We start from the raw sequence: 27,130 nt of genomic DNA, 5'->3' as shown, positions 1-27,130 counted from the left end.
CTCAATAGCATTGTCTATTACACTGTATCAGATACTCACATTCTGTACCCTGCACCGAAAGTTATTTAACCTTTACATTTTTCTCCTTGTAAGATATGGCAGATGACCTACCTATCTCTGAGGTGTTGATTTAATATTCATAAAAGCTTTTATTTCTAAGTATATTGACAGTGATTTTAACTCAGTCGGTATTGACTGTCTACCTTTACAAAAGAAACTGCTTTTTTTTTTTTAAAATGCAGAATATTCCTACAAGAGACCGGCAGGAAGGGATGGCTGCCTTCAGGGAGAAACGTCCACCCCACTATGTTGGGGAATAGCCTTTCAAAGCTTTCCTTATTTCAGGGCATGATTCTTTAGGAAGTAAAGTGGAGGAGGAGCACAACCTTAAACTTATTGAAATTGTTAAATATTAAATTCTATAGGTTTAATTCTTTGCCATGGATGCTGATATATTCCTGGACACTCCATAGGAGACAGTTGTGAAAGGATAAATAAGGTTGTACAGGTTCACTAACAAAAAAACCAATGCTTTTTGGACTAGTAAAGCTATGAATGACCAGAGTCATATGGGAGATTGGGATTGTATCCTAAACTGGGCAGGAGAGAGTCTTTCACTACTGTTCCAAATCCAGAACACGTTCACAGTGAATGAAGGACCAGTGGTCCAGATGAAAGGATGAATAGTGCCCACTTAAAATGAACACACCACCTGCTTGTAACTTCAACAGAGGGGTCAAAAGGGTAAACAAACGTAATGCCTAAACGACTTATACCTAGTACACATAGCAATAGCAGTAATATGCCTTCCCCTTCAGGCCTGAATACCTAACGGGATCAGGCCTAAGTTAATTTCTGGCAGTGTTACACTCAGAACTCTTCATTACCAATTTTTGGAATGCAAAGTTATTTCATGTTTCCACTTTGTGTTGTATGTACACCACAAATAAACTCTGTGCCTTAATTTTCTGTGTGGTGTGCTGTAATATACTTGGTGCTGCTAAGGACAAGTAACTTGCTGCAATATTATAGCCAGAAGTTTCCATGCACATTTAAAAAAAAAAAATAAAAATCAGAAAATGTTAGTGGAAAAAGTATCAACCAGACAGGGGCACGAGTAGTACCTGAAACTATTTTACTTAGTTTGAAGTCATTAACTAGAAATCTAGTCTCTAGAAGTCCATGTCACTAAATTCTAGGAGTATAAGCCAAGAGCTGGAATATATAGTTAATAGTAGGCAGCTAAAAGACAGCTAAATAAAAGGAGTCCACAAATTGATAGTTCCCTTCTTCCTAGCTAGGTGTTTGAAACTGCCACAATAGCTCCTAGGAGCAGAGCTCCAGAATTTAAAAACTACCCCCAAATTAATTTAATTAAAGAATCTCAACAAGTGGAAGGCTTTACCTGGCTTAACTGAAATTATTGAAGAATGCCCTGCACTACTAGTGCTACAATACTTAGATTTCTAACAAGCTGAAAGTGAAAGCTGACTCACCTGAACAATGCAAAAAATGAACAAAGCATAAACAGTGAGACAAAAGTGAATTTTATCAAATTTACTTCGCTGCCTTGGTAACCATAAATGTGCAAAACATCCAGCATCACCATGTAAGTGTGATGTATTTTTACTGTACTTTGATTTGAATTAAAAAAAGGAGGGATGAGTTGGGTAGGGAAACCATGCTGGAATTTCCCAGTACTCAGCCAATAGAGAGCAACCTCTTAGGGGTCCCTCATCCACATATTCTTTCCAGAAAGTTGACACTTATGGAACACTGAAACAACAGAAATCTGAATTTATGGCACCATTTACTTCAGCAATTACACTTTAATCAAGATACTTGCATGTTGTTCAGTCTCCATTGTTCAACAGAACTCCAATTTCCACACATGTAAGTGCTATTCTTAGACCTGCTTTTATATTTTATTATATGAAAACTTTAAAAATCCTTTGGAAGATTCCCTTTATAGTTAAAAAAAATTTAATTTACAATTTCATAGCAATGAGATTTACACAGGGCTTTACACACAATGTTGGCGATATTTTGCACTATAATTCTTTCAGGATATAATTCACTGCACAACAGCCAAATTCTACTCTCCCAAGACTAGTATTTCACTCCCACTAAAAGTCAATGGGAAGTGTGTGCACTGCTAAAGACAAAATTTGGAAACACTAAAGCAAGCGGTCGTCTTTCTGTAAGGAGACCAAATATTCTGGGTACTATATTGGGAACAGGTATTTTCTTGCCCACTGAGTTTTGTTTGATTTGGGTTGTTTTTTGAGGGGTGGGGTGGGGTGGAAGGGATGCAGAGGCTCTCTACTCCTAATTTTGGATTAATTTTTAAAGTGTCTCCTGCCCGTTCCTGTTGCATACCTCCAGTGAAGCTGATCCCGTTATTGTTGATGCAGCGTGGAAAGAATAGGATAGTGTCCAGTGTTAGCAAGAGTAGAACTGGGACATCACTTACAAGAAACAGAACAAGTGATTTTGAAGACTCAGTTGGGGATGGCCCTTGAATTGGCACACTTTGGTCATAATGAGAAGTGAGCACAAAGACTTGAGTGAAAAAATGCTGACTTGTAAGCACATAATGTTCTGTTCATGCTCTGCCTGACAAATCAAACGGGAGCAGCTTCCAAATAGTAACTGAAGGGGTGAAGGACCAGATTTGTAAATGTATTTAGGCACCTGAAGATGCAGATAAGCGTCTAGTGGGATTTTCAGAAGAATCTACACACCTATCTGCATCTTTAGGCACCCTTAAATACTCTTAAAAATCTATCCCAAAGCCTCATGTCCTGCCTCAGAAGTCAAGTCACAAAATGAGCCATTCCTTGAGGACTCTGGCTGTACAAGTCCTCCTCAGTGCAAGTAGCAGTAATCTTATAGGAATGACCATCTTAGGCCATGATCAATAGCACCAGATATTCCCAGTACAGTTTGTGAATGTTATAACAAAGGAAAAATTACAGTTAGTTATACCTACAGCTATCCATTTGCTTTGCTTTGTGGCTTCTTTAAACACTTTGGTCTCCCATAGTACATCATGTGCATCTCTACACTATCTAGTATCTCAGTGTTGATTCGCAGGACGTCTGGATCAGTCTGATTGTTTTCTTTGATGTCATATAAGTGCTGCAATCCACCTTCTTCAATTAACATGCTACAGTACCTGGCAGCTGAAATGAAAGCAAGAGAGTTTGTCTTTATTAGAGACTTTGCTAAGAGAGTGCCAAAATGGCAACTTACATTAGGAGAAAAATTCCAAGTGTTAACTAAATACAGTTACACTGCCTCTTACTCCAGCCAATATTTAGACTACATACTTTGTGATGCAGTTAAATGGACATGCACAATATTAAGATAGGATTTTAAATAGCACTCAGCAATGGACTGACTGACTGTTCCCATTATGACGACTTCTGAATAAGGCTAACAGGAAGTGCTTTGGGGAATAATTTTATTACTCTAAGAATGGTGAGTATAAAGGGGAGGGTCAGCATTTCCCAGATAAACAGGATTTTGAATCAAACTAGTTTATTAAAAACTGAGTTGTAAACAGGCTACTAATTAGACATTGACTTTAGTTCATACATATGCAGATTGGCTGACTATACACTACTGCTCTTTGATTGTTTAATTATTTGATGTACATTATATGTGATTTTGTAGTCCACAATCCCCTTTACAAATTTATAAACTACTATAGATTTATAAAGACCACTTCACTCCGCACTGCTAGAGCTGCCTCTGAGGTGCTATAAGGCATATAGGATGCTACACAACAGTTTAGGGCAGGAAGAGAACATGAATACAGCATCCAGACTGACACTGTAGGAAATATTAAGTCAAACCCTATTCTGAAGAAGATTACAGAATTTTTTTAAAAATAAGGTCAGGACTTTAGTTTTAAAGTTTCCTCTAACCCAGAGAACCTCCAACAGAACAGTGAAATGAACACACGTCGGGGCATTGGCTCAATAGCAGTTTCAATTATATCCTCTTTTTCAACTCACTGCAACTCCTATAGTATAATGTTGCCACAGATCCCATCTCTCACAGATCCTGAGAGCAAGTATCCTGCCATTACCCCCACTTTAAAGGTAGAAACTTGGTATACATACCACACATTATAAATTTCCAAACATTTTGGATATCAAAATGAACACATCTCAAATACTTTAGGTTACTGCTCCCCTGCACAGAAGTAATCCTCATAAAAACAGCCTAAATGCAATTTCTTTAAAATTAGCATTCAGTATGACAGTATGGAGAAAACCTTAGGAAATGCTCAGGAGCAAAATGGCAATGTCCCAAAAACAACGTGATGGGTAGGGATGACATGCACCAACTCACACATGAAAAAACAAAGCAAGCAATGAGAATCATTAGTTACAATATATCTGTGAACTCTTAAGGGATTGATTTTTCAATTTAAAGAGAATGCATTGTTTGCAGAATTGCATTATTTACTTGTGAGATTTATATAAAAGAAAATTCATCCTGACTGGCCATTTTATTTACTATCCTATTGTCCCCAAAGACAGATCACTTTAAAAACCAATGTACTGTATCCAAAGTTGTTACAATGTTTTGAGTTATTGAATGTAATGAGAATACTGTTTAATATCCAAAATAAACCCTAAATGAATAAGAGTTCGCAGCTACAGCAAAGAATGAAGAGTTAAACTTATCCAACAGGCTTACAGGTGAACATGAGAACCATCAAATTTCATTTTAAAAGATTAAACTGTAAAGTTGAATACATACGAGTTTTGCAGCAGACATGCTGAATGGCCCACACTGCCCACAGCTGAACCCCAGATATCGTGAAGCAGTCAAGTAATGGATAGAAAGGAGTGAAGGATCTATGGGTTAAAAAGAGAAATATATTTTCAGTAAAGTCATGGTGATACCAGATACCTTTATTTCAGAGTAAGTATGTGGTCACTGCATGTTAAGCTTTAGGTATTCTCATTCACATTATTGGATTCTACTATAAACACTCAGGAAACATTCAAGCGTGGCAGTCAAAAAAGTGACTAAAGAGGGAGGCTGTGTATCAAATGGGATAGGAAGTACTACTGAAGATATTATAATACTATTATGGAAGTCAATGATACACCCTCCTCTGGGATAATGTGGCCCATTCTAGTCACTCTCTAATAGCAGCAGCAATAGAAATGTTTCATAAGCAATTATCTTCCAGAACTCATGGAGGATGGGTGAGGTTCCAGATGACTGGAAAAGGGCAAACATCTCTAAAAGGGGGAACCAAGAGGACGCAGGGAATGATAGAACAGTCAGCCTAACTTTGATACCTGGAATGATAGTGGAACTAATTATTAAACCATTGATTTGTAAGCACCTAGAGGATAACAAGGTAAGAAGTAATTGCTAACGTAATTTGACAAGAACAAATTGTGCCAAACCAACCTAATTTTCCTCTTTAGACAGGATTACTGGCGTAGTGGATGGGGGCGGGCAGGGGGAAGCAGACATGATACATCTTGATTTTATAATAAGGCTTTTGACACAGTCCTATGTGACCTTCTCATAAGCAAACTAAGGAAATGCGATCTAGATGTAGTCTAAATGTGGTCACAGTTGGGGGGGAAAAAAAGGCTAGTATTCTGGGATGTATTAACAGAAATATCATATAGACTCAGATTTTAAAGCCAGAAGGGACCATCATGATCATGTAGTCGGACCTCCTGCACATTCCAGGCCACAGAACCTCACCCACCCACCTCTGTAATAAACCCCTAACCTTTGGTTGAGTTACTGAAGTCCTCAAATCATGATTTAAAGACTTCAAGTTACAGAGAATGTAGGACAGAGGAGAGAACTGTCCCACTACTCTTGGCACTGGTGAGGCCTGAGCAGCAGTACTGTGATCAGTTTTAAGCACCACATTTTAGAAAGATGTGGACTATTTGGAGAGAGTCCAGAGAAGAGCAACAAAAATGAAATAAGGTTTAGAAAATCTGACCTATGAGGAAAGGTTAAAAAAATTGGGCATACTTAATCTTGAGAAAAGAAGCCAGAGGAGGGACCTGATAATAGTCTTCAAATATGTTAAGGGCTGTTATAATAAGGACGGTGATCAATTGTTCTCCATGTCCACTAAAGGTAGGACAAAAAGTAATGGGCTTAATCTGCAGCAAAGGAGATTTAGATTAGATATTAGGAAAAACTTGGATCGTTCAAGCTCTGGAATAGGCTTCCAAAGGAGGCTGTAGAATCCACATCATCATCAGAGGTCTTTAAGAACAAATTAGACAAACACCTGTCAGGGATGGTCTAGTTTACTTGGTCCTGCTTCAGCTCAGGGGGCTGGACTATATGACCTCTTAAGGTCCCTTCTAGCCCTACATTTCTACGATTCTGTAAATAGGTCAGAGGTGATGAGCAGCATGGAAAGACTTCCATACAGGAAGAGATAGGGACTGTTTAGTTTAGACTGTAAATGAACAAGAAGGGATAAAGATATATAAAATAATTAATGGTATATTGAAAAAAATTATGTTCCTATTTATATTCTAAATAAGAAAACAAGAGGACAGAACTGAAAACCATGAATTTTAACACTGATACAAGGAAAATGAAAAAATAGAAACAAAAAAACCTCAACAAAAGCTACCTATGGAACTCATTAATGAGAGGCCAACGGCTTAGTAGGATTTATAAAAATTTAGACACCCATACGGGTAATGGGAGCATCCACAACTACATTAGGTTATGGGTTTTATTATTATTTTAAAGAGCTAAAACCACATGCTTCAGGACGTAAGCCAATTTCTAACTGATGAAAGTTAGGCAGAAACATTCTTTAACAGGTCAATTATTCTATACATGTTCAGTTCTGGGGTTTCTTGCACCTTCCTCTGAAACATCTGGTAAGTACTGGATACTCTCACAGACAGGATACTAGACTGTAAGCCACTAGTGTAATGCAGTATAGCAATTCATATGCGCCTAAAAAAAAAAAAAGCTTGAGATGTTGAAGTTCAAAGTGTAGGACTCAAATCTGGTTCCAGAGAATGGTATTTGCTATTTTAGCTGGTAAGAACCAATCAGAACAGTATTTCAGCATGCTCCAAAATGGCTTTTCTCCCCTCCATTACCTACTCGAACATGTCCAAGAGATCTGCTACCCAAGCAGAGTTTCATAAAGGAGAACCGTATGGTGAAGAAATACAGTAAGTACACGAACTTCAGAAACACAGTACAAGTTAATATTTTCAAGACATTCTGAGTTCATTACCTGTAGGCAACCAATGCTACCATCTTACATTTTGGTGTTGGCCACTTCAAAATGGTTGAATGCTGTAAAGATACAAAACTAAGTATTGTAATATTTACAGTAAACAGCACAAATATTGTACTCGGATAAAACTAGGGTATCAATTTTAGCCAGCGTACCAGTTGTTCAATCAGAGATTTTCTCTGGGTTTGATTCAGTGTCCAGGCCTGCTCTCCTCTAGTTAGTAAATGAGCAATAATCCCAGCTGAGAAGTAACTGACTTCTATCTCAGCACTACACAATAATTCACTGAGACAGTCTATGAAGTCCTTCCACATTAGCTTTGACTGAAGCTCTCTCACTTCTGCTACATTATTCTGTAAGACAGAATAGGTGAAAAAAATTAGTGTGCATAAGGTAAACAGCATATACAACATTCATAAGCATTATGATAAATACATTTCTTCTGAAGGATACCTTTATACCTCCCATTTTCTAGCATAACACAGTTGTTTCTTTGAAAGCTTCCATACCTAAAATCAAATTGAAGCAAAACAAAAACCAAAAAAACCCTGATCTACAGTATATATTTTGTTATATTACCTAATTTTGAGTACAATCCAGAATTCAACAAGAGTTTTGCCATCGAGTTCAGCAGTAGCAGAATTGGACCTTTACCTTCTTTCGGGTACTTGCACTTATTTGACTTGCTCCCCTGTCCTCTGCTGAAGTAATGAAGAAAGTGCCCTGACTGCTTAATGGTCATTATTATTTTAATCCATGTACTGTAAACTGGTTTTCAGAAAACCGCCAGTGTAGTGTAAAAATGCTGAGAAGCTTAGTGCATAAGGATACAAGCTGATACTCAAATTTTAAAGGAGAAAATCTTTTTTTTACTAAGCCAAGTCAACATGCCCTCCAGGTAATTTCTTAATTCAAAGTTAAATAAATAGAAAACTAATGTTTCTTTTAAAACAGAACTTGATTCTGCTCTTACCAGAAGGCCAAGAACTTTATGCTGTATAGATGAATCAGATGGAAAACACTGTCAAGACAAACAAAGGTAATCATTAAATAGAGTTTCAACGTATGCTAGCAATCTGCCACAAACAGTTACACCCTCACCTCTAAAACTCTCATGAAGAGTTCTAGCCCTTGGTTGTCAATGAAGTGCCTACATGTGGTAGGGGATTCATCAGTGAGATTCCAAAGTGCACTAAGTGTAAACATGAAAGTAGTATCTACTTCATTCAGATTTGTCTTCTGTTCAACTATTTCAAGAAGTTCCTGTAAAGAAAATGCAAAAAATAAGGTTCTAGATTTCAGCTTTGATTCTAGTTGCAGACATTCGTATCTATATTATGAAAGCACCAAAAGACCTTAAGCCCCATCATGCTCTGTGCTGTACAATTGTGGGTTTAATACATGGGGATAAAGAATGACACATAGCGATGTGAACTCACCCCAACAACGATGTAGAGCTCTGCACTAAGTTGAGCTGTTTGCTCAGATGAAAGCTGCAAGCAAAAAATGTTAAATGAATATCTGAAAAATCTGTTGAAAATTAGAAAACAAAAGTTTGAACACTTCCAAATTTACCAAATTCACATACCTTCAAAGCTAGAATAGAGCTTATATTCACTGCCATCCTTTGCATATTTTGATTTTCATGGTTACACAGCCACTGCATAACAAGTTTGGCAGCTTCAAACCTAGATTATGACAGTTAACCGTAAGTTATACAAAACTTAAATTTCATCTTACATCTCAGAATCTAGGTTTCTCATATCAGCCTCTGGAAACTGAAGGAAACATACTTAGTTTCCAGAGGACAGGAAAGCACAAGCCTCTTTTTTGCATATCCTCCCCACCAAAATGGGCAACAACAAAGACTAATTTATGGAAGCCTTTGATCAGGCCACAAGAAATATGCTAAAAAGGATTCATTCGTTTTAAAAGGTTATCTAAAGAATGATTAACTGAGCAACAGTAAATAACTCACTATTAATGCATGAGTGATGCCTTTGTTAGTAACAGGAGAACTACCACTGAACCCTGTCTCCTTATCTGAAGAAATGTTCCCCTTCTTCCACTCAGAGATTAAAGAATCCTCCACTCGTACCTTCTGCTTCCTCCACCCATCCCTCTCTCCAGGCAGTCAATTGCCAATATCATCAATAGAGAGACAAGGTGGGTGAGGTAATATCTTTTATTGGGCCAATTTCTGTTGGTGAGAGAGAGAAGCTTTCGAGCTACACAGAGCTAAGCTTGTCTCTCTCACCAACAGAAGTTGGCCCAATAAAAGATATTACCTCACCCACCTTGTGTCTCTAATATCCTGGAACTACTATGGCTATCACAACACTGCTATACAATAATGTCATCAATAGTGTATTAACACCAGTGCCAGATCAAAAAAAAAAAAAAAAAAATCACTCAAGTGATACAAGGCCACTGCCTATTCCTCCAAGAGATGAACATGTCCAGGGAGCTAGAAAAACAAGGTTACTTACCAGTAACTGATGTTCTTCCAGATGTGTTGCTCATGTCCATTCCATTATAGGCGAGTGCTCGCCACCATGCACGGTTCCCGGAACTTTTTTCCCCTTAGCAGACCCCGTAGGGCCAGCTCTGGTGCCCCCTGAAGTCCTGTGCGCATGCCGTGATATATGAGGCACTGCTGGCTCTACGCCCCCTCAGTCCCTTCTTTCGGCAAACCCCGGCAGCGGGGACGGGTTGTGGAATGGATATGAGCAACACATCTCGAAGAACATCAGTTACTGGTAGTAACCTTGTTTTCTTCAAGTGCTTGCTCATGTCCATTCCACTATAGGTGACTAACAAGCAATACCTTGGAGGTGGGTAGGAGTTACCGGTCAGCTGCCGTCAGCACAGCTCTGCCGAATCCCACGTCCTCTGTCGTCTGCTGGGCAATGGCGCTTGAGCTCTGGTTGTGCTCTGTGATGGTTCCCGGAAGGGACACCCTTGCCTGCGGGTCGCAGAACTTGATGCATGATGTAACCCGTGAGGAGATGCCATCTCCTCTCCTCCTCCGAACTGTGTGGTTTGGAAAAACACGGGGAGAAATTTATTTCGGTTACAATGAAATTGGGAAACCACCTTGGGCAGGAAGGCTGAATGCAGCCTCAACTGCACCTTATCCTTATAGAATACTGTATAAGGGGGCTCAGAGGTCAAGGCCCTAAGCTCGGAGACTCTCCTCGCTGAGGTAATGGCCACCAGGAAGGCTACCTTTCCTGAAGGCACGAGCAGGGGACTTGAAGCCATGGGTTCAAAGGGGAGCCCCGTGTGTCTTGAGAGGACCCGGTTGAGACCCTAGGGAGGCCCCGGATCACAGACCTGCGGGTAGAGCCTCTCCACCACCGTGAGGAACCTGACCAACATAGGGTGGGAGAGCAGTGGTCTCCCTTCTGGAAGAACATCGCCACCATGTCTGGATGCAACAGCCAGTCATGGCAGGGTGGGAACGACTTGCTGAGGCTATCTGCCTCATCGTTCCCCACTCCTGGGAGTCCTTGCAGAGGGCCGAGGGGCGCTCTCCCCCCTGCCTGTCTATGCAAACCATGGCTGCGGTGTTGTCCGTCAGCACCTGCCCCACTCTGGCTGTCGGGAATCGGAGGGACATCTCATACACTAGGCGAATGGCCCTCAGCTCCTTCACGTTGCTGTGCAGGAGCTTCTCCTCCTCTGACCAGAGCCTCTGATTGCCTGGGTCGGCACTGATGCGGGCTTCCCCATCCTACAGTGGAAGCGCCAGAATTTAGGGTGACCGACTGGACATTTCTTGAATGGAACACCTTTCATCATTGCCCTGGGAGTCTGCCACCAGTGGGTAGGCCAAACGGCAGAGCTAAACTATTTAACTGTTGTCCGACCCCCTGGGAGACCCCTGTTGGGGGGCTGAGGATGAGCTGGGGGGTTGATTCCTACTTCTGAACCTCCTATTCCTGTCCCTATTTCTACAGGGTTGAAACGGTCTAGATGGGGACCATAGCTGCCGCCTGGAAGCCTGGGGTGTGTACAGGCCCAGGGAGCGAAGCATGGCCCTGGAGTCCTTCAGACTGTGCAACTTCGCATCGGTCTGATCACAGAATAGGGCCGACCCATCAAAGGGGAGATCCTGAATAGACTGCTGCATGTCCTGGGACAGGCCCGAGGACTGCAGCCACATGCACCTTCTCATACAGATGGCGGAGGCTATGGCCCTACCCGCCAAGTCAGCAACGTCACTGGCTGTCTGGAGCACTGCCCTGACTCCAGTGACCGGGTTCCGTGTCGGGGACTGTGTGATGCAGGGTCTTCGCATGGCGACCAGGTTTGAGGTGGCCCCTCGGTGCCGAATCCTCCCATGGTGACCAGGTTCTGCGCCTCGGTGTGGGCAAACTTGGTGCCGTGGATGCAGAGCCGGAGCTGTCTGAGCCCTGCCTGGCAGACCTCGACTGGTGCCACCTCATGGCCTGCACTGCCTCCAGTGCCAGGGACCGACGTCGACGCCGAGAGGGAGACTCCACTTCCCGAGTCGAAGCAGGCCAGTTCGACGACGCCGACCTGGAGCAACTGCTGGGGGAGCGTCCTCATTCTACTCCTGGTGGCTGTCCGGCAGGAGATCTTCCTCCCCATACCAGGGATCTCCACTGCCCTTCAGCGGGACCAATGTGGGCTTGCCCCAGGACATCGGCCCCTTCTCCCTCAGCGGAGATGGGGGCAGAGGTGCTGTGGGCAAGGCCAACAAGGCTCTTGCCGCCTGAAATGCCTCCAGTGTCGACGGCGTTGGCAAGGGCACTCTCCCACTCCCAGGAGTCAGGGGAGACTCACTGCTCGGAGATGCAGGCACTGGAGAAGACTCGACGGGGCCGTGGCCGATGCATCTCCGCACTCAACCCTGCCTGTACCGATGGTGCAGGGGAGTGTCCGCACTCTGCCTCTTCTTCTTTGGCACTGGGGATGTTGCTCAGTGCCGAGTCGATCCTGGTGCCGGCGGTGCACTCTGCACCAAGGTAACACTCGGTGCCATGGAGCGGGACGGCTCGAACGCTGGGCGGAGTGCTGCCTCTATGAGCAGGGCTTTTAACCGGATCTCTCGGTCCTTCTGGGTCCGTGGTTTAAAAGCCCTGCAAATCTTACATTTATCCTTCCTGTGCTCTTCCCCCCAGGCACTTAAGGCACTGATCATGGGGGTCGCTGAGCAGGAAAGCCTTCCTGCAGGAGGCACACAGCTTAAACCCAGGCGACTGGCCATCCTAAGTCCCTCAGGGACTTCCTATCTAACTACAATTAACACTACTTAACAACTACTTAAAACTAACTAAAGTACTTCGAACAACAAAGAGTTCAAACAAGGGGAATTGCACTTGCAGAGAGCAAGGCTAGTTCCAGCAACTGTCACAGGCAAAAAGAAGGAACCGAGGGGGCATAGGGCCAGCAGTGCCTCATAAACCGCGTCATGTGCGCAGGACTCCAGGGGGCACCAGAGATGGCCCTACGGGTCTGCTAAGGGGAAAAAAGTTCTGGGAACCGTGCACGGTGGCATGCACTCACCTGTAATGGAATGGACATGAGCAATCACTCAAAGAAGAACCTTGAAATCTTGGCCCTTCTGAAGTCAATTAGAATTTTGCCATTGACTTCAATTGGGCCAAGATTTTACTCCCAGTCTGATCTCCCACCAGCTTTGTACAAATGTAACACCATCAGCTTCAGCGGAGTTACTTTCAGCTTAATGACAATTCAGAAGTCTAGTTAACTGAGGAGCCGCAAAAGAAAGTTTAAGGGTGAAAGTTATGATAAAAAAATAAAATATAAAAGGAGAGAGAATTAAACTTTTGTACCAAACATTTGAAATGCTGCTTGACGTCCTATTTCAATTTATTGGGTTGTCACTTACCTGTTAAATGGAACGTCTTGAAGGATCCTTACACTAGACAGTAGAAGCAGGCAATTCTTCTGCAGCTGTTTGTGAGGAGAGAAAAAGATTTTATGAAGTTATAGCAGGCTTCTCTTATATTTTATTTTATAATAATTTTGCAGTTCACTAAACATTAGGGAACCATGTACTCTATTAATAGACTCAAACAATTAAATCAGCCATGGATGGAACTGAGATTCAATGAACAATTCATCTTAAAACAACGTGAAGGCTTCTGCAGTACTGAAAATGCACTCTCCTCTAGAATGCATGGTATTAATGAGTCCAGTTTTGTTCCTTAACTTTATCATATAAGGAGGTTTTTGGAGTGGGGAAGATGTTAAATTGCATCTGGCTGTGAGATTTTTTTAAATTCTTATTCAAAGAAGTCTAAGAGTTGGGCCTCTTTGTAAAATCTCAGTCCAAATCCCCATTACCAGCCTTAACCTCTCCCCAAGGGTCAGTATCAGCTGTACGAATTCTGTGTTGCAAGAATGTGACCAGCCTACAAGATTACAGTTCGCTGTATCACAGCTTTGGATCTAAAGCATTTCTTTGACAGCCTTTGCTATCAGCATGGGTTGGATTAAAGAAAAGCACATGAATATTGCTGCCACAAACTATTACTTAGTGTATGCTATCTCCTAAGAATAGCCAGACCAATGGGTCAGACCAATGGCCCAGTATCCTGTCTTCTGACAGTGGCCAATGCCTGGTGCTTCAGAAGGACTGAACAGAACAGAACAATTATCAGTTGATCCATCCCCTGTCATCCAGTCCCAGCTTCTGGCAGTCAGAAGTTTAAGGACACCCAGAGCAAGGGATTGCGACCTCGACCATCTTGGCTAATAGCCAGTGATGGACCTATCTATCCTCCATGAACTTACCTAATTCTTTTTTTAACCCAATTAGACTTTTGACTTTCACAATGTTCCCTGGCAATAAGTTTCACAGGTTGACTGTGAATTGTGTGAAGAAGTACTTGTTTTTGTTTGTTTGAAATCTACTGCCTATTAATTCATCGGGTAATCCCTGGTTCTTGGGTTATGGAAAGAGGTAAATAACACTTCCCTATCCACACCATTTATAGACCTCTATCATATCCCCTTAGTCATCACTTTTCCAAGATGAACAGCCTCAGGTCTTTATTACTCACTCCTCATATGGAAGCTGTTCCATACTCCTTATAATTTTTTTGCCCTTCTCTGCAACTTTTTCCATTTTCTTGATATGGAACAACCAGAACTGCATGCAGTACTCAAGGTGTGGGTGTACCATTGATCTACATAGTGGCATTATGATATTTACTGTCTTATTAGCTATCCCTTTCCTAATGGTTCCTAGCATTGTTAGCTTTTTTGACTTACAAGAGAATAGGAATAAGTGGGAGAACTCAAGCCACCACAAATTCAGTTGCCCACACAGAGAGCATTACGCATCAGCTCTCTATGTGGAATTACAAGTATTAGAACTGCTATTTCCTGTCTCTGAACAGAAATTAAAGAAATCAAATGGCTATGGAGGAAGCAATGACTGAATTGGTGCCAGACCAATTTAATTTGCTTGCTGAAAGACAAGTTTCTAATAATTCTCTTTAAATTATGCCAATACTAAAAACGCATCTGACAGCAAGAATACTGCAAGTCTCTTTATACAGCGAGAGATGTCTACAACGTACAGAGGAGAGCTAGCTTGAAAAGTAATTTAGATTAGTAAATATCTACTGACTAACTATACCTGTTTCCAGTACAGTGTTTAAAACGCCTGTCATTGCTTCAGTATTTCCCTAGCTGTGAATGATGCCAATGTCTCAGTGAGAACTGAGATTTTAGTCAGATTTCCCATAGGAAGTCAACTCTGATGCAGCTCCACATTTGATTGCATAGAAAAAGCAGGAGACTTGCAGAGGTAATGCAAGCAGAGTTTTTTGTTGTTTGTTCTTTTTTAAAATGTAGGAGTAATTTTATTGCAATAAACCAGTTACAACAATTCACAAATATCGATTAAAAATAATAAACATGCCTTGTAACACGAGTCAGTAACCTGACTTTCCCAGGAGCCCAAGCTGCATTTCCTGTATTTTCATGCAATCAAGATGACCGCTTTCTATGTATTTCAGATTACTTATTCTCTATTTATTCTTCTTTGTAATTAAGTGTACTCATGCTGCATTAATTGACATACAAGAAATCTGCTAATACAGATCAAAGAAACATGACAAGGCAAGATTAAAACTGTAAAGGAATCTGAATGTTCAAATGAATGGCACACACATTTTATAACTAGTAAGCGAGTAGAGAGCACCAGTCATCCAGTCTCAGTGTGGTCTGTACTGATGCAAAGCGGGAGAGAGAGATTAGGGGAAAAACCCAGATTCTACAAATCTGGTCTTTTCTTCTACTGATCATGGCATTTCATTTGATTTAAACAAAACATCAGTACGCCAATGCTGATGACGCCTTCTCAGAGCAGAAACGTACTTGTTCTGTCTTTATATAATAGCCCTCCTCCTTCTTAGGAAAAGGAAATTAAAATTGTGCTCCCTGCCCCTTTACCTGTTGTTGTTCAGGAAAGTTTTCCACAGCCTTGAGTAGTAAATGGATCACATCGGACAGCAGACGAACAGGCATGCCAGCAGCTAGACCCTGTCTAGTTAAGTTAAGAGAACATGCACTGGCAGTTAACTGCACTGCCAAGTCCAAGGGGTGATTTCTCATTCCAGTAATTACAAGCTGAAATATAAAAGTTATGTTCATGTAATAAGATCTCATCTCTCTTATTTTGTAAGACAGTCACAATACTACACTGTACAAGTCATGATGAATTTCTGATTATGACTACTAATCTTTTAAACAGTTTTTTAACCGAAAGCAACAAGAAAACCCAACAGGACACCCTCTGAGCAGTACAGTAGGATAAGATGTGAAAGGACGGTGACCCAAACTACATTTGGGGGGAGATGGAGATGCTTAGAGTGAACGGGGGGAACACCTTGGGGATGAGGCAGAATCTATGACTGCACCATTTATTGATGGCATCTGACATCCCATAGACCAGTGTTTCTCAACCTTTTTAATACCAGGGACCAGCTTCCTATACTGTGTCAGGGAGATCGCAGGCTTCCTATACTGTGTCAGGGAGATCGCAGGCTTCCTATACTGTGTCAGGGAGATCGCAGGGACCCAGTGCCAGTCCATGGACCGGTTGTTGAGAAACACTGCCATAGACAATGAGTACTGGGGATGGGAAAAGGGCAGTCCTTCATTGCTTCTCCAGGACACCTAAGAAGTGGCTAGGAATGTCTTCTGTGATCTTTGATTAACCACAAAATTGCACCCTTTCCTTCCAGATGAAGACCTAGTCACAGCACCACCCAGACTTTCACAGCTAATAGGCTAGACTACTCAACACATTCTACCTAGAACTGACCACAAAAGCTACAGCCTGTTCATCATGTTGCAGTCAGCATCCTAAATGGAGGAAACAAAAACAAAGCATGTCTTCTTTGGCTCCCCATCTAACTCCAAATCATTTAAAAGGTATTGGTCCTAATTTCTAAAGTTCTGGAAGAGAGAAGCATGAACTCTCTCGAAATCTACCTCTTCCCTTGTTACCTGCTGCAACAGCTATGATCAACAGGAACGGAGACTATAGTACCCTAGGTTATTCATGCAAGTGTACTTACTTCTGAAATAACCCCACTCAGCATATTAGCTATCTCAAGGGAAAGGTAAAGAGTCTGGGGTGTGTACCTAATGGGTTACAGATTTTTATATGCACATACCTAGATACTATAGCAATGATCACTTTTAAAAATATTTACTCTCATCAGCAATTCATTTTTACCTTTAAGATTTCAGGCTTAGTTATTCTCATAAAACACGTCTGGGTGAAGAGACGAAAGAAAGCCTCCTTCACAAAGTATGACCGCTCACTGTAACGCTTCAGAGCTTCAGAAATCTGAATCTCATTTGCTCCTCCTGATACCTGGGAACACGCAATAGTTAATACACTTAAGAGTAACTGGAAAATTTCATGTTGCCTTCGACAAACTGAATCTTTTGAAATTGTGTAAATAAATTATGTCTCATCCAAAACCCTTCAAAATGCAAGGTTACAATGAGCAAAATGTCATCTAGCTACAATATAACTCACATGTACTAATCTAAGAATACACTTAGAAAATTCTCCAGGCAAATACTTTGGTTACAGAGCCCTCTGTTCAAATACCTCAAACCAGAGCTCCGTCCAGGCTCTACTTACAGCAGTGTGAAATAGTTCAGATACAACACTGCAGTTTGTTAGTGCTCCATATGGATGATAAATGCATCTAGGATGGCCACTAAACAAAACTAATCCCACCTCAACTCAATTATCTGTCTCAATTCAATTTTTGCTCATTTATCCGTCTGATGGCAGAACAGAGCTGGACAAACACTAGTAATGTTACCCTACCATTTCTTTTGTTTTTTTAATTGAATTAATCAATGACTTTTTAAAATTTTTGTTTTTTCCTATCCCCAATATTCAACAAGCTCAACTGTTAACTGCACACACTGTTTTGACCTTTATTAGATTATTCTTAGAAAGTTACTTTCTTTAAGAGGACAGGATCAGTCAGAGAAAAGTGGGGCAAAGGAGAGTCAAATAATGTATCTTTGTTCCTCTTCCTGCATTCTTTCTTTGCCCCACTGGGATTAGGATTCAGAGTTCCTGGCTCTGCTTCCTACACTCAACCCAGTAGATCACACTTCCTTTTGCGTGCAAATATGTCTTTTTTTTTTTTTTTTTAAACTCAAACCTTCAAGTTTCCTTCTCCCGAAAGGAATTCAGTGTATCCAGCATCAGTAGCAAGTAGTCCCACAAACTGCATTGCAGGTCGCTGTTTGACAAATGCTTCTACTGCTTCATCAGTAATGTATTTACTGCCAGAAATGTCCAAAGACACAAGGTGAGGTAGGATGTCTTTCTGCTCTAGTAAAGAGACAGGTATGTCAGATGTAAACTGCTGATCGTCCGAAATATCCAGGTGATTCAAATACTTTAGTTCTCGTATAACATCCAAGACTTGGGCCGTAGTCATTGTTAAACACTTCAAATAGTGCATAGAGAGAGATTTAAGTCGATCCTTGCAGGCAAGAAGTGGAGTTATGTCAGTGACAGAGGTGTTGGATATATCCAAACTTTCCAACCTTGGAAGTGAAGCAATCTCCACTAAGTCCTCATTGTGGAAGCGAACATTGGTAATGCTCAAAGCACGAAGCCCAGACAATTGACTGAAGCACCTTTCATATGGATTTGTCAGGGAAAGTCTTAATGAATCCAGCACAAGGCACTGAAGATTTTGCTGGATCCACTTATTGCTACCAAGTCCGCTTACAATATCTGCAATAGAAATGTCTGCATTCATCCCTGTAGCATCGAGTTCTACTAGCTTATGATGGCAGAATGCTTTTCTGAAAGATAGTGCAGATATTTTTGCTTTCCGGATGCAAGCTTGTTTCAAGCGCATTTGGTTACCTCGGAAAATGCCCACGGTTCCATCATTCAGCAGCTCTATTGGGAAACAGCAATAAGTCTGTTACAGCAGACAGCAACTTAATGGAACAAAAAAAAGAAGTGCTCCTATTTCATTCCTCATGTTCAATACACTTTAGCCAGGAGGTATAATCATACATAAGAAAACTGTAAGGATTATTTTTAGAAGGTAATGAAACAATCTATGAGCAGGTAACCGAGAAAAATAAATGGAAGAAAGTGAGAACATACAACAATTCTGGAATCATCACATATGTACAGCTCTCAATTTAAAATTATGCAGCAAGTCATCATTGCTGCCAAGACTCTAGTGAGAACTAACTCAGCCTGTCCTAAAATATAAAGCTGTAGTTGCCAGCTGTGCACTCTGTTGGTGGACTCTTTCTGCATTAGGATTTTGAAATGAGATGTTTCTCCTTCCTTATGTTTTGATGTTTCTCCTTCCTCATGTTTTGAATCCTCAAAGAGGCTTATGGCAGTGAACTGGCCAAGTGTTGTAGCCTTCCTCACAATAAAAACACGTATTATATCCTGAACACGTATATGGCAAGGAATACATTTTTTTTTTACGTTGGATGCAGGCACCTCACCTTTGTGTGCTTGGTAGAAATACGGTTATTAAATACATTAAAGCTTGCTAAACTCTCTATTTTGACTAAAAATCTTCATCATGTTCCATACTGTTCATAATACAATAAGTATTTGTGAGTAAAAACCATACTATAACTTGAAGTACAAACTCCTTGATATTCTATTTTCATGTTAAATGGTAGATACGCACTCTGATATTCCAGCTTGTTAGAGAGCTAACAGAACCATAAAAATTCCCCTTTAAAGGTCACAACTGTGTATTTGTGAGAAGAGCAAGAGAAAGGGGAAAGAATAAATTAATGGTCCTTTAGCTGTCCCTCAAATTCAAGCATCCACTGTTAGTTAGCTTTATAAAATTTCAACCCTATACCTATATCCTAGTAAATCAGGACATCATTTCTACATACTCTACAGGAAAAGAAATTATGGACACAGTCAGGCCTATGTGAAAAAATGTGAGAAACATCATGTCTGATACATATTTAAACAGGACCATTTTAAAATCAGGCAACATTTAGATCATCAAGCCTTAATTATTTTTTGAAAGGTTGGGAAAATTTTGTTAAGATAAGTTTAAGTTGTTCCCTAAACTAGAAAGTATGGTATAACTTTTAAACATCTGTTGAAATGCATTTCTTATCATTTCAGCCATGGTGTGCATTTAATCCATGATGTTAACCAATGAAACATCAAGAAAAAACACAACTAGCAAGCAGAAGCAAAGACGAGACAGAATTCTCAGGGTTAGTCTGGAAGAGATGATGTTAGAATTTTTAATTAATGATTTGTTGTATAAGTTCTATTGATTAGAATATTAGCAGCTAAATACTGGCATGTGTTGTGCACTGCTTTTTCCTAGTGTTCTGGTCAATCTTGCTTTAATTGTCCCAACTGAAGGGGCTTCCACCACTGACTTTAAGAGATGATTCTGCATCCTAATTTGTCCTTTTCTTAGTTTCATCCTATTACTTCTAAACATTTAATGTCAGAAAACCCATGATAGGAAGTACCTACCCATTGTATGAAGGTTATTAAAAACAAACAAACAAACAAAAAATCACAATACTCATTGTCTTACCTTTTGTAAGATACTTGTCCTTCCTAAAACATCCAAACCAAAAATAATTTAACAGTCTAAAGCAGGGGCGTCAAACTCATTTGCTATGGTGGGCCAGATTTGAATTAAATGTACTTCACGTGGGCCATACATACCATAAATTGAAATACTAGGCACAACCATTTTTATGTAGAATTATATTTTATTTGCTAGATAGCAGTGATATAAAAACTGCAGTAAATTCACTTCTACAACTACTACTATTTTATGATTAAAAGAATCGACCAATGATTAAGAATTATAGCACTGCGCGATGCCCCAAGACCACACTGTCCCTCTCCTGCCTTTTGGAGCGCTATGTCTCGTGCACACAGCGCTCCAAGCACTGCCACCAGAGTACACAGATCCTGCGGCAGCGCACGACACCGCGCGACGCCACCAGAGAGTACAACGCCGCGAGATGTCGCAGGGTCGCATGCTGCCGCCAGGGGCTGGACCAAAAAGGTTGGTGGGCCATATCCGGCTCGCGGGCTGGATGTTTGACACCCCTGGTCAAAAGTCTCCATCTCAACCAGCAGGTGACATACACATTGAACAAGAAGAAGACTGAACCCTGTTGCACATCACACTTTCATACTACCCTAAATAATTCCTTTCCTCCCTTGGTAGTTACAGCCTTTAGACAGTTTGGGAGATATGTCTGTGTCAAACTGTACACTTCATTTTGTTTTGTGAACCCTATTTTGTCTATAACCTCCATCTTGGGTTAAGACATCCAGGTGGAACTGAAAACCCTTCAAATCCTACCAAGGGCTGTCTGTCTATTCTGGGCACTGGGATACCTCCCACGGAGCTAATAATGACAGAGTTATCCAGGGCCATGAACTATGAATGACTATCCTAATGGAAGAATTGGCTTGCTGCTAGTCGGGGCTGGTGCGTTCGAAAGGCAGTGGGCTCTATGCAGAAACCGGTCTCTTAGTAGGGCAGCTAGAATCCCCTGTTCAAAACACATAGCTGGAAGAGCTGCAATTGCCCAGCCTGACCACTTGGCAAAAGAGAAGATACTTTATTTAAGGAGGCTCCTTCTCCGAGGAAGGGGGGGCCATTCCACCACCAGAAGCAAGAAATCCAGACAACAGGAAGGGCTGCTGAGCTGAAGGACTCTGACCAAACCCAGGACTCAAAGGAATGGTGAGGTAACATTGAGAGGGAATGTTTCTTGTTTTCCTGAGGGTATGTCTGCAATGCAGCCGCTATAGTGGCACAGCCTATGATGCTGCAGCTTTGTTGTTGTCCCTTTCTCAACAGAAGGGAGTTTTCCATTAATGTAGTTAATCTATCTCTCCAAGAGGCAGTAACTAGGGCAACGGAAGAATATTTTTGTCAAGGCAGCCATGTCAATGCTGGGGAATAGGTTGACCTAACTATGGTTCTCTTTCAAAGCCCCAACTGATGAAGTCAGGTCAATCTAATTTTTAAGCATAGACCAGACCTAAGACCAAGAAGTATGCTTGAGAGACAATGATCAGTTCCTACCCAAACCCAGGGACCTTAGAAGCACATGGCTCCAGTTACCACGCACATGGGTCTGAGAGGAGGACCAGACTAGCTTGGGACATATTTTACTTTGCCAACAAGGGAAAACATAAAAATGTAACTGTAAATTAGTTAACCAGAAGGCCCTACTTGAAATATTGCAGAAGTTGCATATTCTGCAATATTAGGCATCCACTGCAATTTTGACAGTGGGGGCCCCCGTTCTCAGCCCTGGGCAGCTAACAGCAGAAAATCGCAGAAAAGTAATAATGGACTTTATTACCACAAATAATAAGGTCCATTACGACTTTTCTGCAATTTTCCATAGCTTGTTTGCAACTCAGCCACAATTTTTTGACAGTCATCCTGCAATTCAAGTAGGGCATTAGTTAACCAGAAATGAGCCAGTTCACCAATAAGTCACAAGCTGATAACATAACTTGCTTTCCTTATTGCAGTCAATATACAATACTTAAATACATCAAATTTGGTAATTATTCCCAAGCTTTTATATTTAAGTCCTATTCCCATGACTTTGCTAAGGAACTTTAATCAAAGTATGATTTAAGACCATTCAAAAACCAGATAATTCATAGGTTCCAACTCTTAATGAGACGCATCAGACAATTATATAAACTACAGATAAGGATAACAATCTTATGAATACGCAAAATAGCCACACAACTTTTTCATAATCTACAGGATGGCAAACAATTATAAGTCCCTTTTTACTGCTCTAAATTCCTTAAGTCTGATAGGCCTGTGTGCTATGAAAATAATGTAAAATTTCACTAGTTTATTTTTATATAAATTCCTCCATAGTCAGTATAAAATCAGAATATGAACAGATAGAGAGAGTCATCACTAGCTGAAAGAAAAAAAGAAGCAAGATTTAAAGAGATAAAATGTATCAGATTTCTAACATGGGGTGGTATAGAGATGTTTTTATTGCCCCCCCCCCCCCCATTCCTTACCTTTCCTAGAACACTTCATAAAAGATAGAACCAAAATAAATGCTGTGAACTAATATTTTAAAATAAGTTTCCATCCTTCCCACATTTTTCAGAGAAGCAGAGGGGACACAGATAAAAATCTTTTACAATCTTGGGGGGAAATCATAGGTGGGGGGAAATATTGATTGCCTTCAAATTTAGAGAATTGCGATTTAAGAAAAGCATAAGAGAAAATGTAAAAGTAGAAACAAGATGCAATCAAGACAAGAGAAATTACTTCTGGGGCAAGGTAAAAGAACAAACTTTCTGAAGGTAGCGGTGATCAGATTTCCAGATGATATATGTCGGTGGAATAGAAAGTTTGAGGAGGTACTCCAAGATTTCAAATGTTAAAAATACTCAGATGGCTTATGTGCCAGACATCCAGATTTCACACCAGATCTATAGTTGCTGATCCCAAGACAGTTGTCTTACCATGAAATGCCATAGTCTGTAGCAATCGATCAGCTACTTCTTGGGGAAGTCTTTCAGATTCTTTCAAGCATAGTGTTCCATCTTGTCTCTCCGTACAAAATTTCTCTAAGTCAGCAGTCAGTGCTTTCAAGCAGATGTCAAGTAAAGAGTATGGAGATGCCTCAGCCTGTCATAAACAAATAAAAAACCCTGCACACTTTAACAAGACACATGATAGCCAACCAAAATACTTCCACAACGGTTAATTCAGATTAAGGCAAAATATTCCAGCCCCACTGCTAACTTGATATATATCACAACGGGGGAGCATTACAGAGATTGAGACAGCCACTTATTATGGCAGACCTCAAGGAACCAAACCTGCAAGCCCTTCACACCTTGACATCAACAGGAATTTTATGAAAAAGTTCTGCAGTCTCAGACTCTGAACTGAAAATGCTCTTGCTGTGTAGCCAAGAAAGCATCCATTTAGGGGGAGCTTCTGATTGTGGATGCTCCTCCAGATAAACTGTCAGACAGAATAACCTGCATGTTAATAGAGGCCAGACATCCTCATTCCACCCCTATATCAAATGCACTCATCTCCCACCCTGAGCAGTCCAGTTTAACTTCCTTTTGTGCGGTATTAATGTGTCATGTGTAACAGGCATGATTTAAAGGGACCTCCACCCTGGCCACCTCCGTGACAACTCAAACGCCCCCAGCCTTTTATCAGAGTCAATTATTCCTTTTTTAACGCGGGAACCTCTCCGAGGTCTGGACCCCAGGAGAAGAGCTTGATCCAGAAAGAAACGGACTAGCCCCGAACCCAGTGACTCGCAGGCGGCTCCGCGCTCCGGAGCGCCCAGCAGAGCGATCACCCCGGCTACCCCGGCCCGGAGAAGGAAGAGGGACCCCGACCACCCCCCCGCAGCGCCCCTCAGAGCCGGGCGGCCCCGCACCTGGACAGCGGGACAGTCGCTGCAGATAGGCGGCGGCGCCCGCTGCCGGTTCTGGACGTGCAGGAACCGCACCATGGCGGGCGGGCGGCGGCCCCGCGCGGGGAAGGACGAGGAGCGCAGACACCCCCGGCCCTCTCCGCGCCCCTGTCTCCGCCAAGCCGGGCGCTTGTAGCTACCTACCAACCAACCCCCCGCCCGCCTCGCTCCCGGGAAAACCCGGCCACAGCGCAGGCGCCAGCCGCTCACTTCCGGGGCGGGGCTAACTGAGCTCGGCGCAGGGCCCCCAGTGGCGCTCAGAGCAGTGGATGCGGCGAGCCCCGCCCAGGGCGGCTCTTTCAGAGCAATGGATGGCCGAGTCTCTCCCTCCAGCCCCATGAGGGCGGGCCGTACGAACGCGCCGCTTCCTTCTCCTCGCCCCGCCTACAGACCGGGGTTCAGGGCTGCCGAGTCCTCGCTACTCCGCCGGGCCGGCGTGGGCAGCGTGCGCTGCAGAGGAACACGCGCCCTCAAACCCATCACTGCACCGGGGGCTACGGCTATTCAGCCACAGCCAGCCCGGCCTGTTAACTGTGCCGTTGTCTCTCACCGCTTTCCTGCCTTACACATTAACGAGCCAGGCAGGCTTGGAGAGTCTCATGCTCATGCGTGTTTTCCTTGACACCCCAGCACCGACAGCGCCGGGCACAGGGGAGGATTTCAGCCTTCATTCTGAAAGAACTCAGTTGTTAGCCCCGCTGGCTGTGGAGAAAGCGTCCAAATATGACCTCCCTCTCCCCTCACAGCTCAAAAAGAACAAGGCAAATAAGGGGGGGGATATAGTTTTATAACTGCCCCCCCCCCCGCTCAGTCAAGGTGGGTTCTCTCCTTTTTGTACAGCAGCCCCAGTGCAAATATTTTACATCAAAGCAAGCCCTTAGTGACTTTAATGCAGTCCTACTGCCCCCAGGATCCTTAGGCTGGCCTAAAAAGAACTTCCTAAACAATGCTGTTGATAAAGCACATAAAGAAACAATTTACCTCCTCCTCCCTTAGGTGAATGGGGGTGGAGGGCTAACACGAGTCACCAAGCTGAGTACATAAAATGCTAATTGCATACAAAAACAGTAGCTGTCATAGGGTCGATTCTCCTCCTTGACACACTGGTGTGAAACGAAGGGCTAGTGATAGCCCTTAGAGTTAAGTTTTACAACCAAAAAAAGGTAAAAGCATAAAGTACAGAATCAGGTCCGCCCAATAAGAAATACATAATCACTTACAAGAGCAGAGCAGGGCCCCACTTTAAATAAACACCACAGTGCAACAGAGCATAGGTTTTAGTCTGGTGCCTAAAGGTAAGTATTTTGGGCACCTGAGAACATATGACAACCACACAATCTAGAGCAGTGATTCTCAAAACTTACTTGATCAGACACCCACCCTCTCCCCTTCTTTGTAGCCATTTTACACCATCTCCCCCCACCTATATATACACTGCCACCCAGTTCAGAGGCTACTGGCTGGGTTCCCAATGCTGAAGGCAGCAGCATCAGTAGAGAAAGGTGACAAGGTGAAGAGTGGTATTTGTCAATATCACTTTTCACAGGAGACTTAGTGCCCCATTACCCCCCCCCCTTACTTCGGTACTGCTGCTGCCACCCTGGGGCTGACAGCCCGAGCCTCACTGCCTCTTGATGAGGGATTGAGGAAGGAGAGCCTAAACCCAGGGGACCAGCCTGTGGCTGGCCTCTTTCTCCCTGGCTCCCACATGTGCCCAGCCCTTCTGCACAAGCCCCAGCCTCTCAGCCCTGACAGCCCAAGCTGGTTTTTTTTTTAAATATATATAAAAACAAAGACATTTCCACACCTCCCTTCACAGACCCACCCCATAGATTGAGAAGGGCTGATCTAAACCATGTGGTTATTGTACTTGAAAAACAGTTCTTTCAATATTTGTTTCAGCCTTCTACTGCATCACTTCTCAGTGCAGGTGACCCTACTCATACTGGCTGCACCGGCTAAACCATCAGATTTCAGTTTGAGGTCCATATTAACATCCATTCTGAACTACTATATGAAAATTGAATATAATCTGAAATTAGGATTGCCCAGGAAGTATGATGAGTCTCTTTACACTGAAACTGTTGTGTCTGTTATCACAATATCTAAGCCCTATAAAAACCAAAGGGCATGACTTTGCTTTTACCCCAAGGTTTAAGTAACCCCTCTGAAATCAGTATGCCTACCAATGTATGATGCTAGTGAGAGATTGAATCAGGCCCAAAGCGAGGAATACAAAAAAAAAAAAAGATTCAGTTCTTCATCCTTCTTTAGGCATTACTGAAGGTCACTAATTTTGAGTGAGAGACTTCATTGCATCAGAGAATAGCTGTTCATTCAGTCTTCAGCCAGTTGAGAAACTGAAGTTTAAAGTTGTTAATTAGTACAAATTGTGATGGCTTCTGGTAATGGACAAAACTGTGATGGAAGTTGTTCTGAGACCACAAAAATCATTTCACAAAGGCTATGGAGCTAGCCACCACATAGCAATCCAAGTATTGCTATCAACTATATTAGTCAAAGTGTGAAAGACTGGGTGTATGTCCCATTCCACATACAAACCAGCCCGTGCTCACTCTGTTGATTAGTGTTTGTAAAGTATCAGTTTCTCTATCAGAATCAATTACTCCCCCCTCCCACCTTTCCCTAGCCTATTTTTTATATTACCATATAAATGTAAATCTCAGTTTTTTAGGAACGCAGTGAAAAATACAGAAATAGATTTTTTCATGTCGGCTTTGGCTGGTTTTAAAAAAAAAAAAAAGTTTGAAACTCAACTATGTCCAGCTGAAAGTTTATACACTTCATATGATAACATGGAAA

The 27,130-nt window shown here is 42.1% G+C and overlaps 2 protein-coding genes across 6 annotated transcripts in view; one reads left to right on the top strand and one right to left on the bottom strand.

Moving 5' to 3' along the window:
- The window catches only part of ECHDC2 (enoyl-CoA hydratase domain containing 2), a 35,794-nt gene extending 15,457 nt beyond the window's left edge, over nt 1-20,337 (top strand). For 2 of the 4 annotated variants that reach the window (XM_067535525.1, XM_067535523.1), the window contains exon 10: nt 243-969. In XM_067535525.1, the coding sequence (XP_067391626.1) occupies nt 243-320 (78 nt within the window). In that variant the 3' untranslated portion in view covers nt 321-969. Of the gene's footprint in view, nt 1-242; nt 970-8,230; nt 8,316-16,527; nt 16,718-19,955 lie in introns of those variants that run through there. The other 2 variants (XR_010917532.1, XM_067535524.1) reach the window with 2 other exon arrangements.
- LOC137144984 (protein zyg-11 homolog B-like) lies at nt 1,549-24,428 on the bottom strand. Of its 2 annotated transcripts, XM_067535521.1 has the most exons (14): nt 24,272-24,428; nt 23,331-23,496; nt 17,980-18,734; nt 17,025-17,165; nt 15,734-15,910; nt 13,158-13,222; nt 8,865-8,964; nt 8,716-8,769; nt 8,378-8,539; nt 8,250-8,297; nt 7,432-7,629; nt 7,274-7,335; nt 4,777-4,874; nt 1,549-3,185 (listed from the first exon to the last, which is right to left on the bottom strand). In XM_067535521.1, the coding sequence occupies exons 1-14, from the start codon at nt 24,344-24,346 to the stop codon at nt 2,995-2,997; spliced, it is 2,292 nt and encodes a 763-aa protein (XP_067391622.1). In that variant the 5' UTR covers nt 24,347-24,428; the 3' UTR covers nt 1,549-2,994. The 2 variants fall into 2 exon arrangements, 1 of the variants encoding a protein (XP_067391622.1); XR_010917531.1 differs by lacking the exon at nt 7,274-7,335 and having other exon boundaries at nt 3,052-3,185.
- Nucleotides 24,429-27,130: the final 2,702 nt, after the last annotated feature.

The sequence above is a fragment of the Emydura macquarii genome, unplaced genomic scaffold (assembly GCF_026122565.2).
Source record: "Emydura macquarii macquarii isolate MOO-44397 ecotype Brisbane River unplaced genomic scaffold, CSIRO-AGI_Emac_v2 contig_3506, whole genome shotgun sequence".
NCBI lineage: Eukaryota > Metazoa > Chordata > Testudines > Chelidae > Emydura > Emydura macquarii.
The sequence above is the reverse complement of the archived record's forward strand: the minus strand, read 5'-3'. Positions and strand labels throughout refer to the sequence as shown.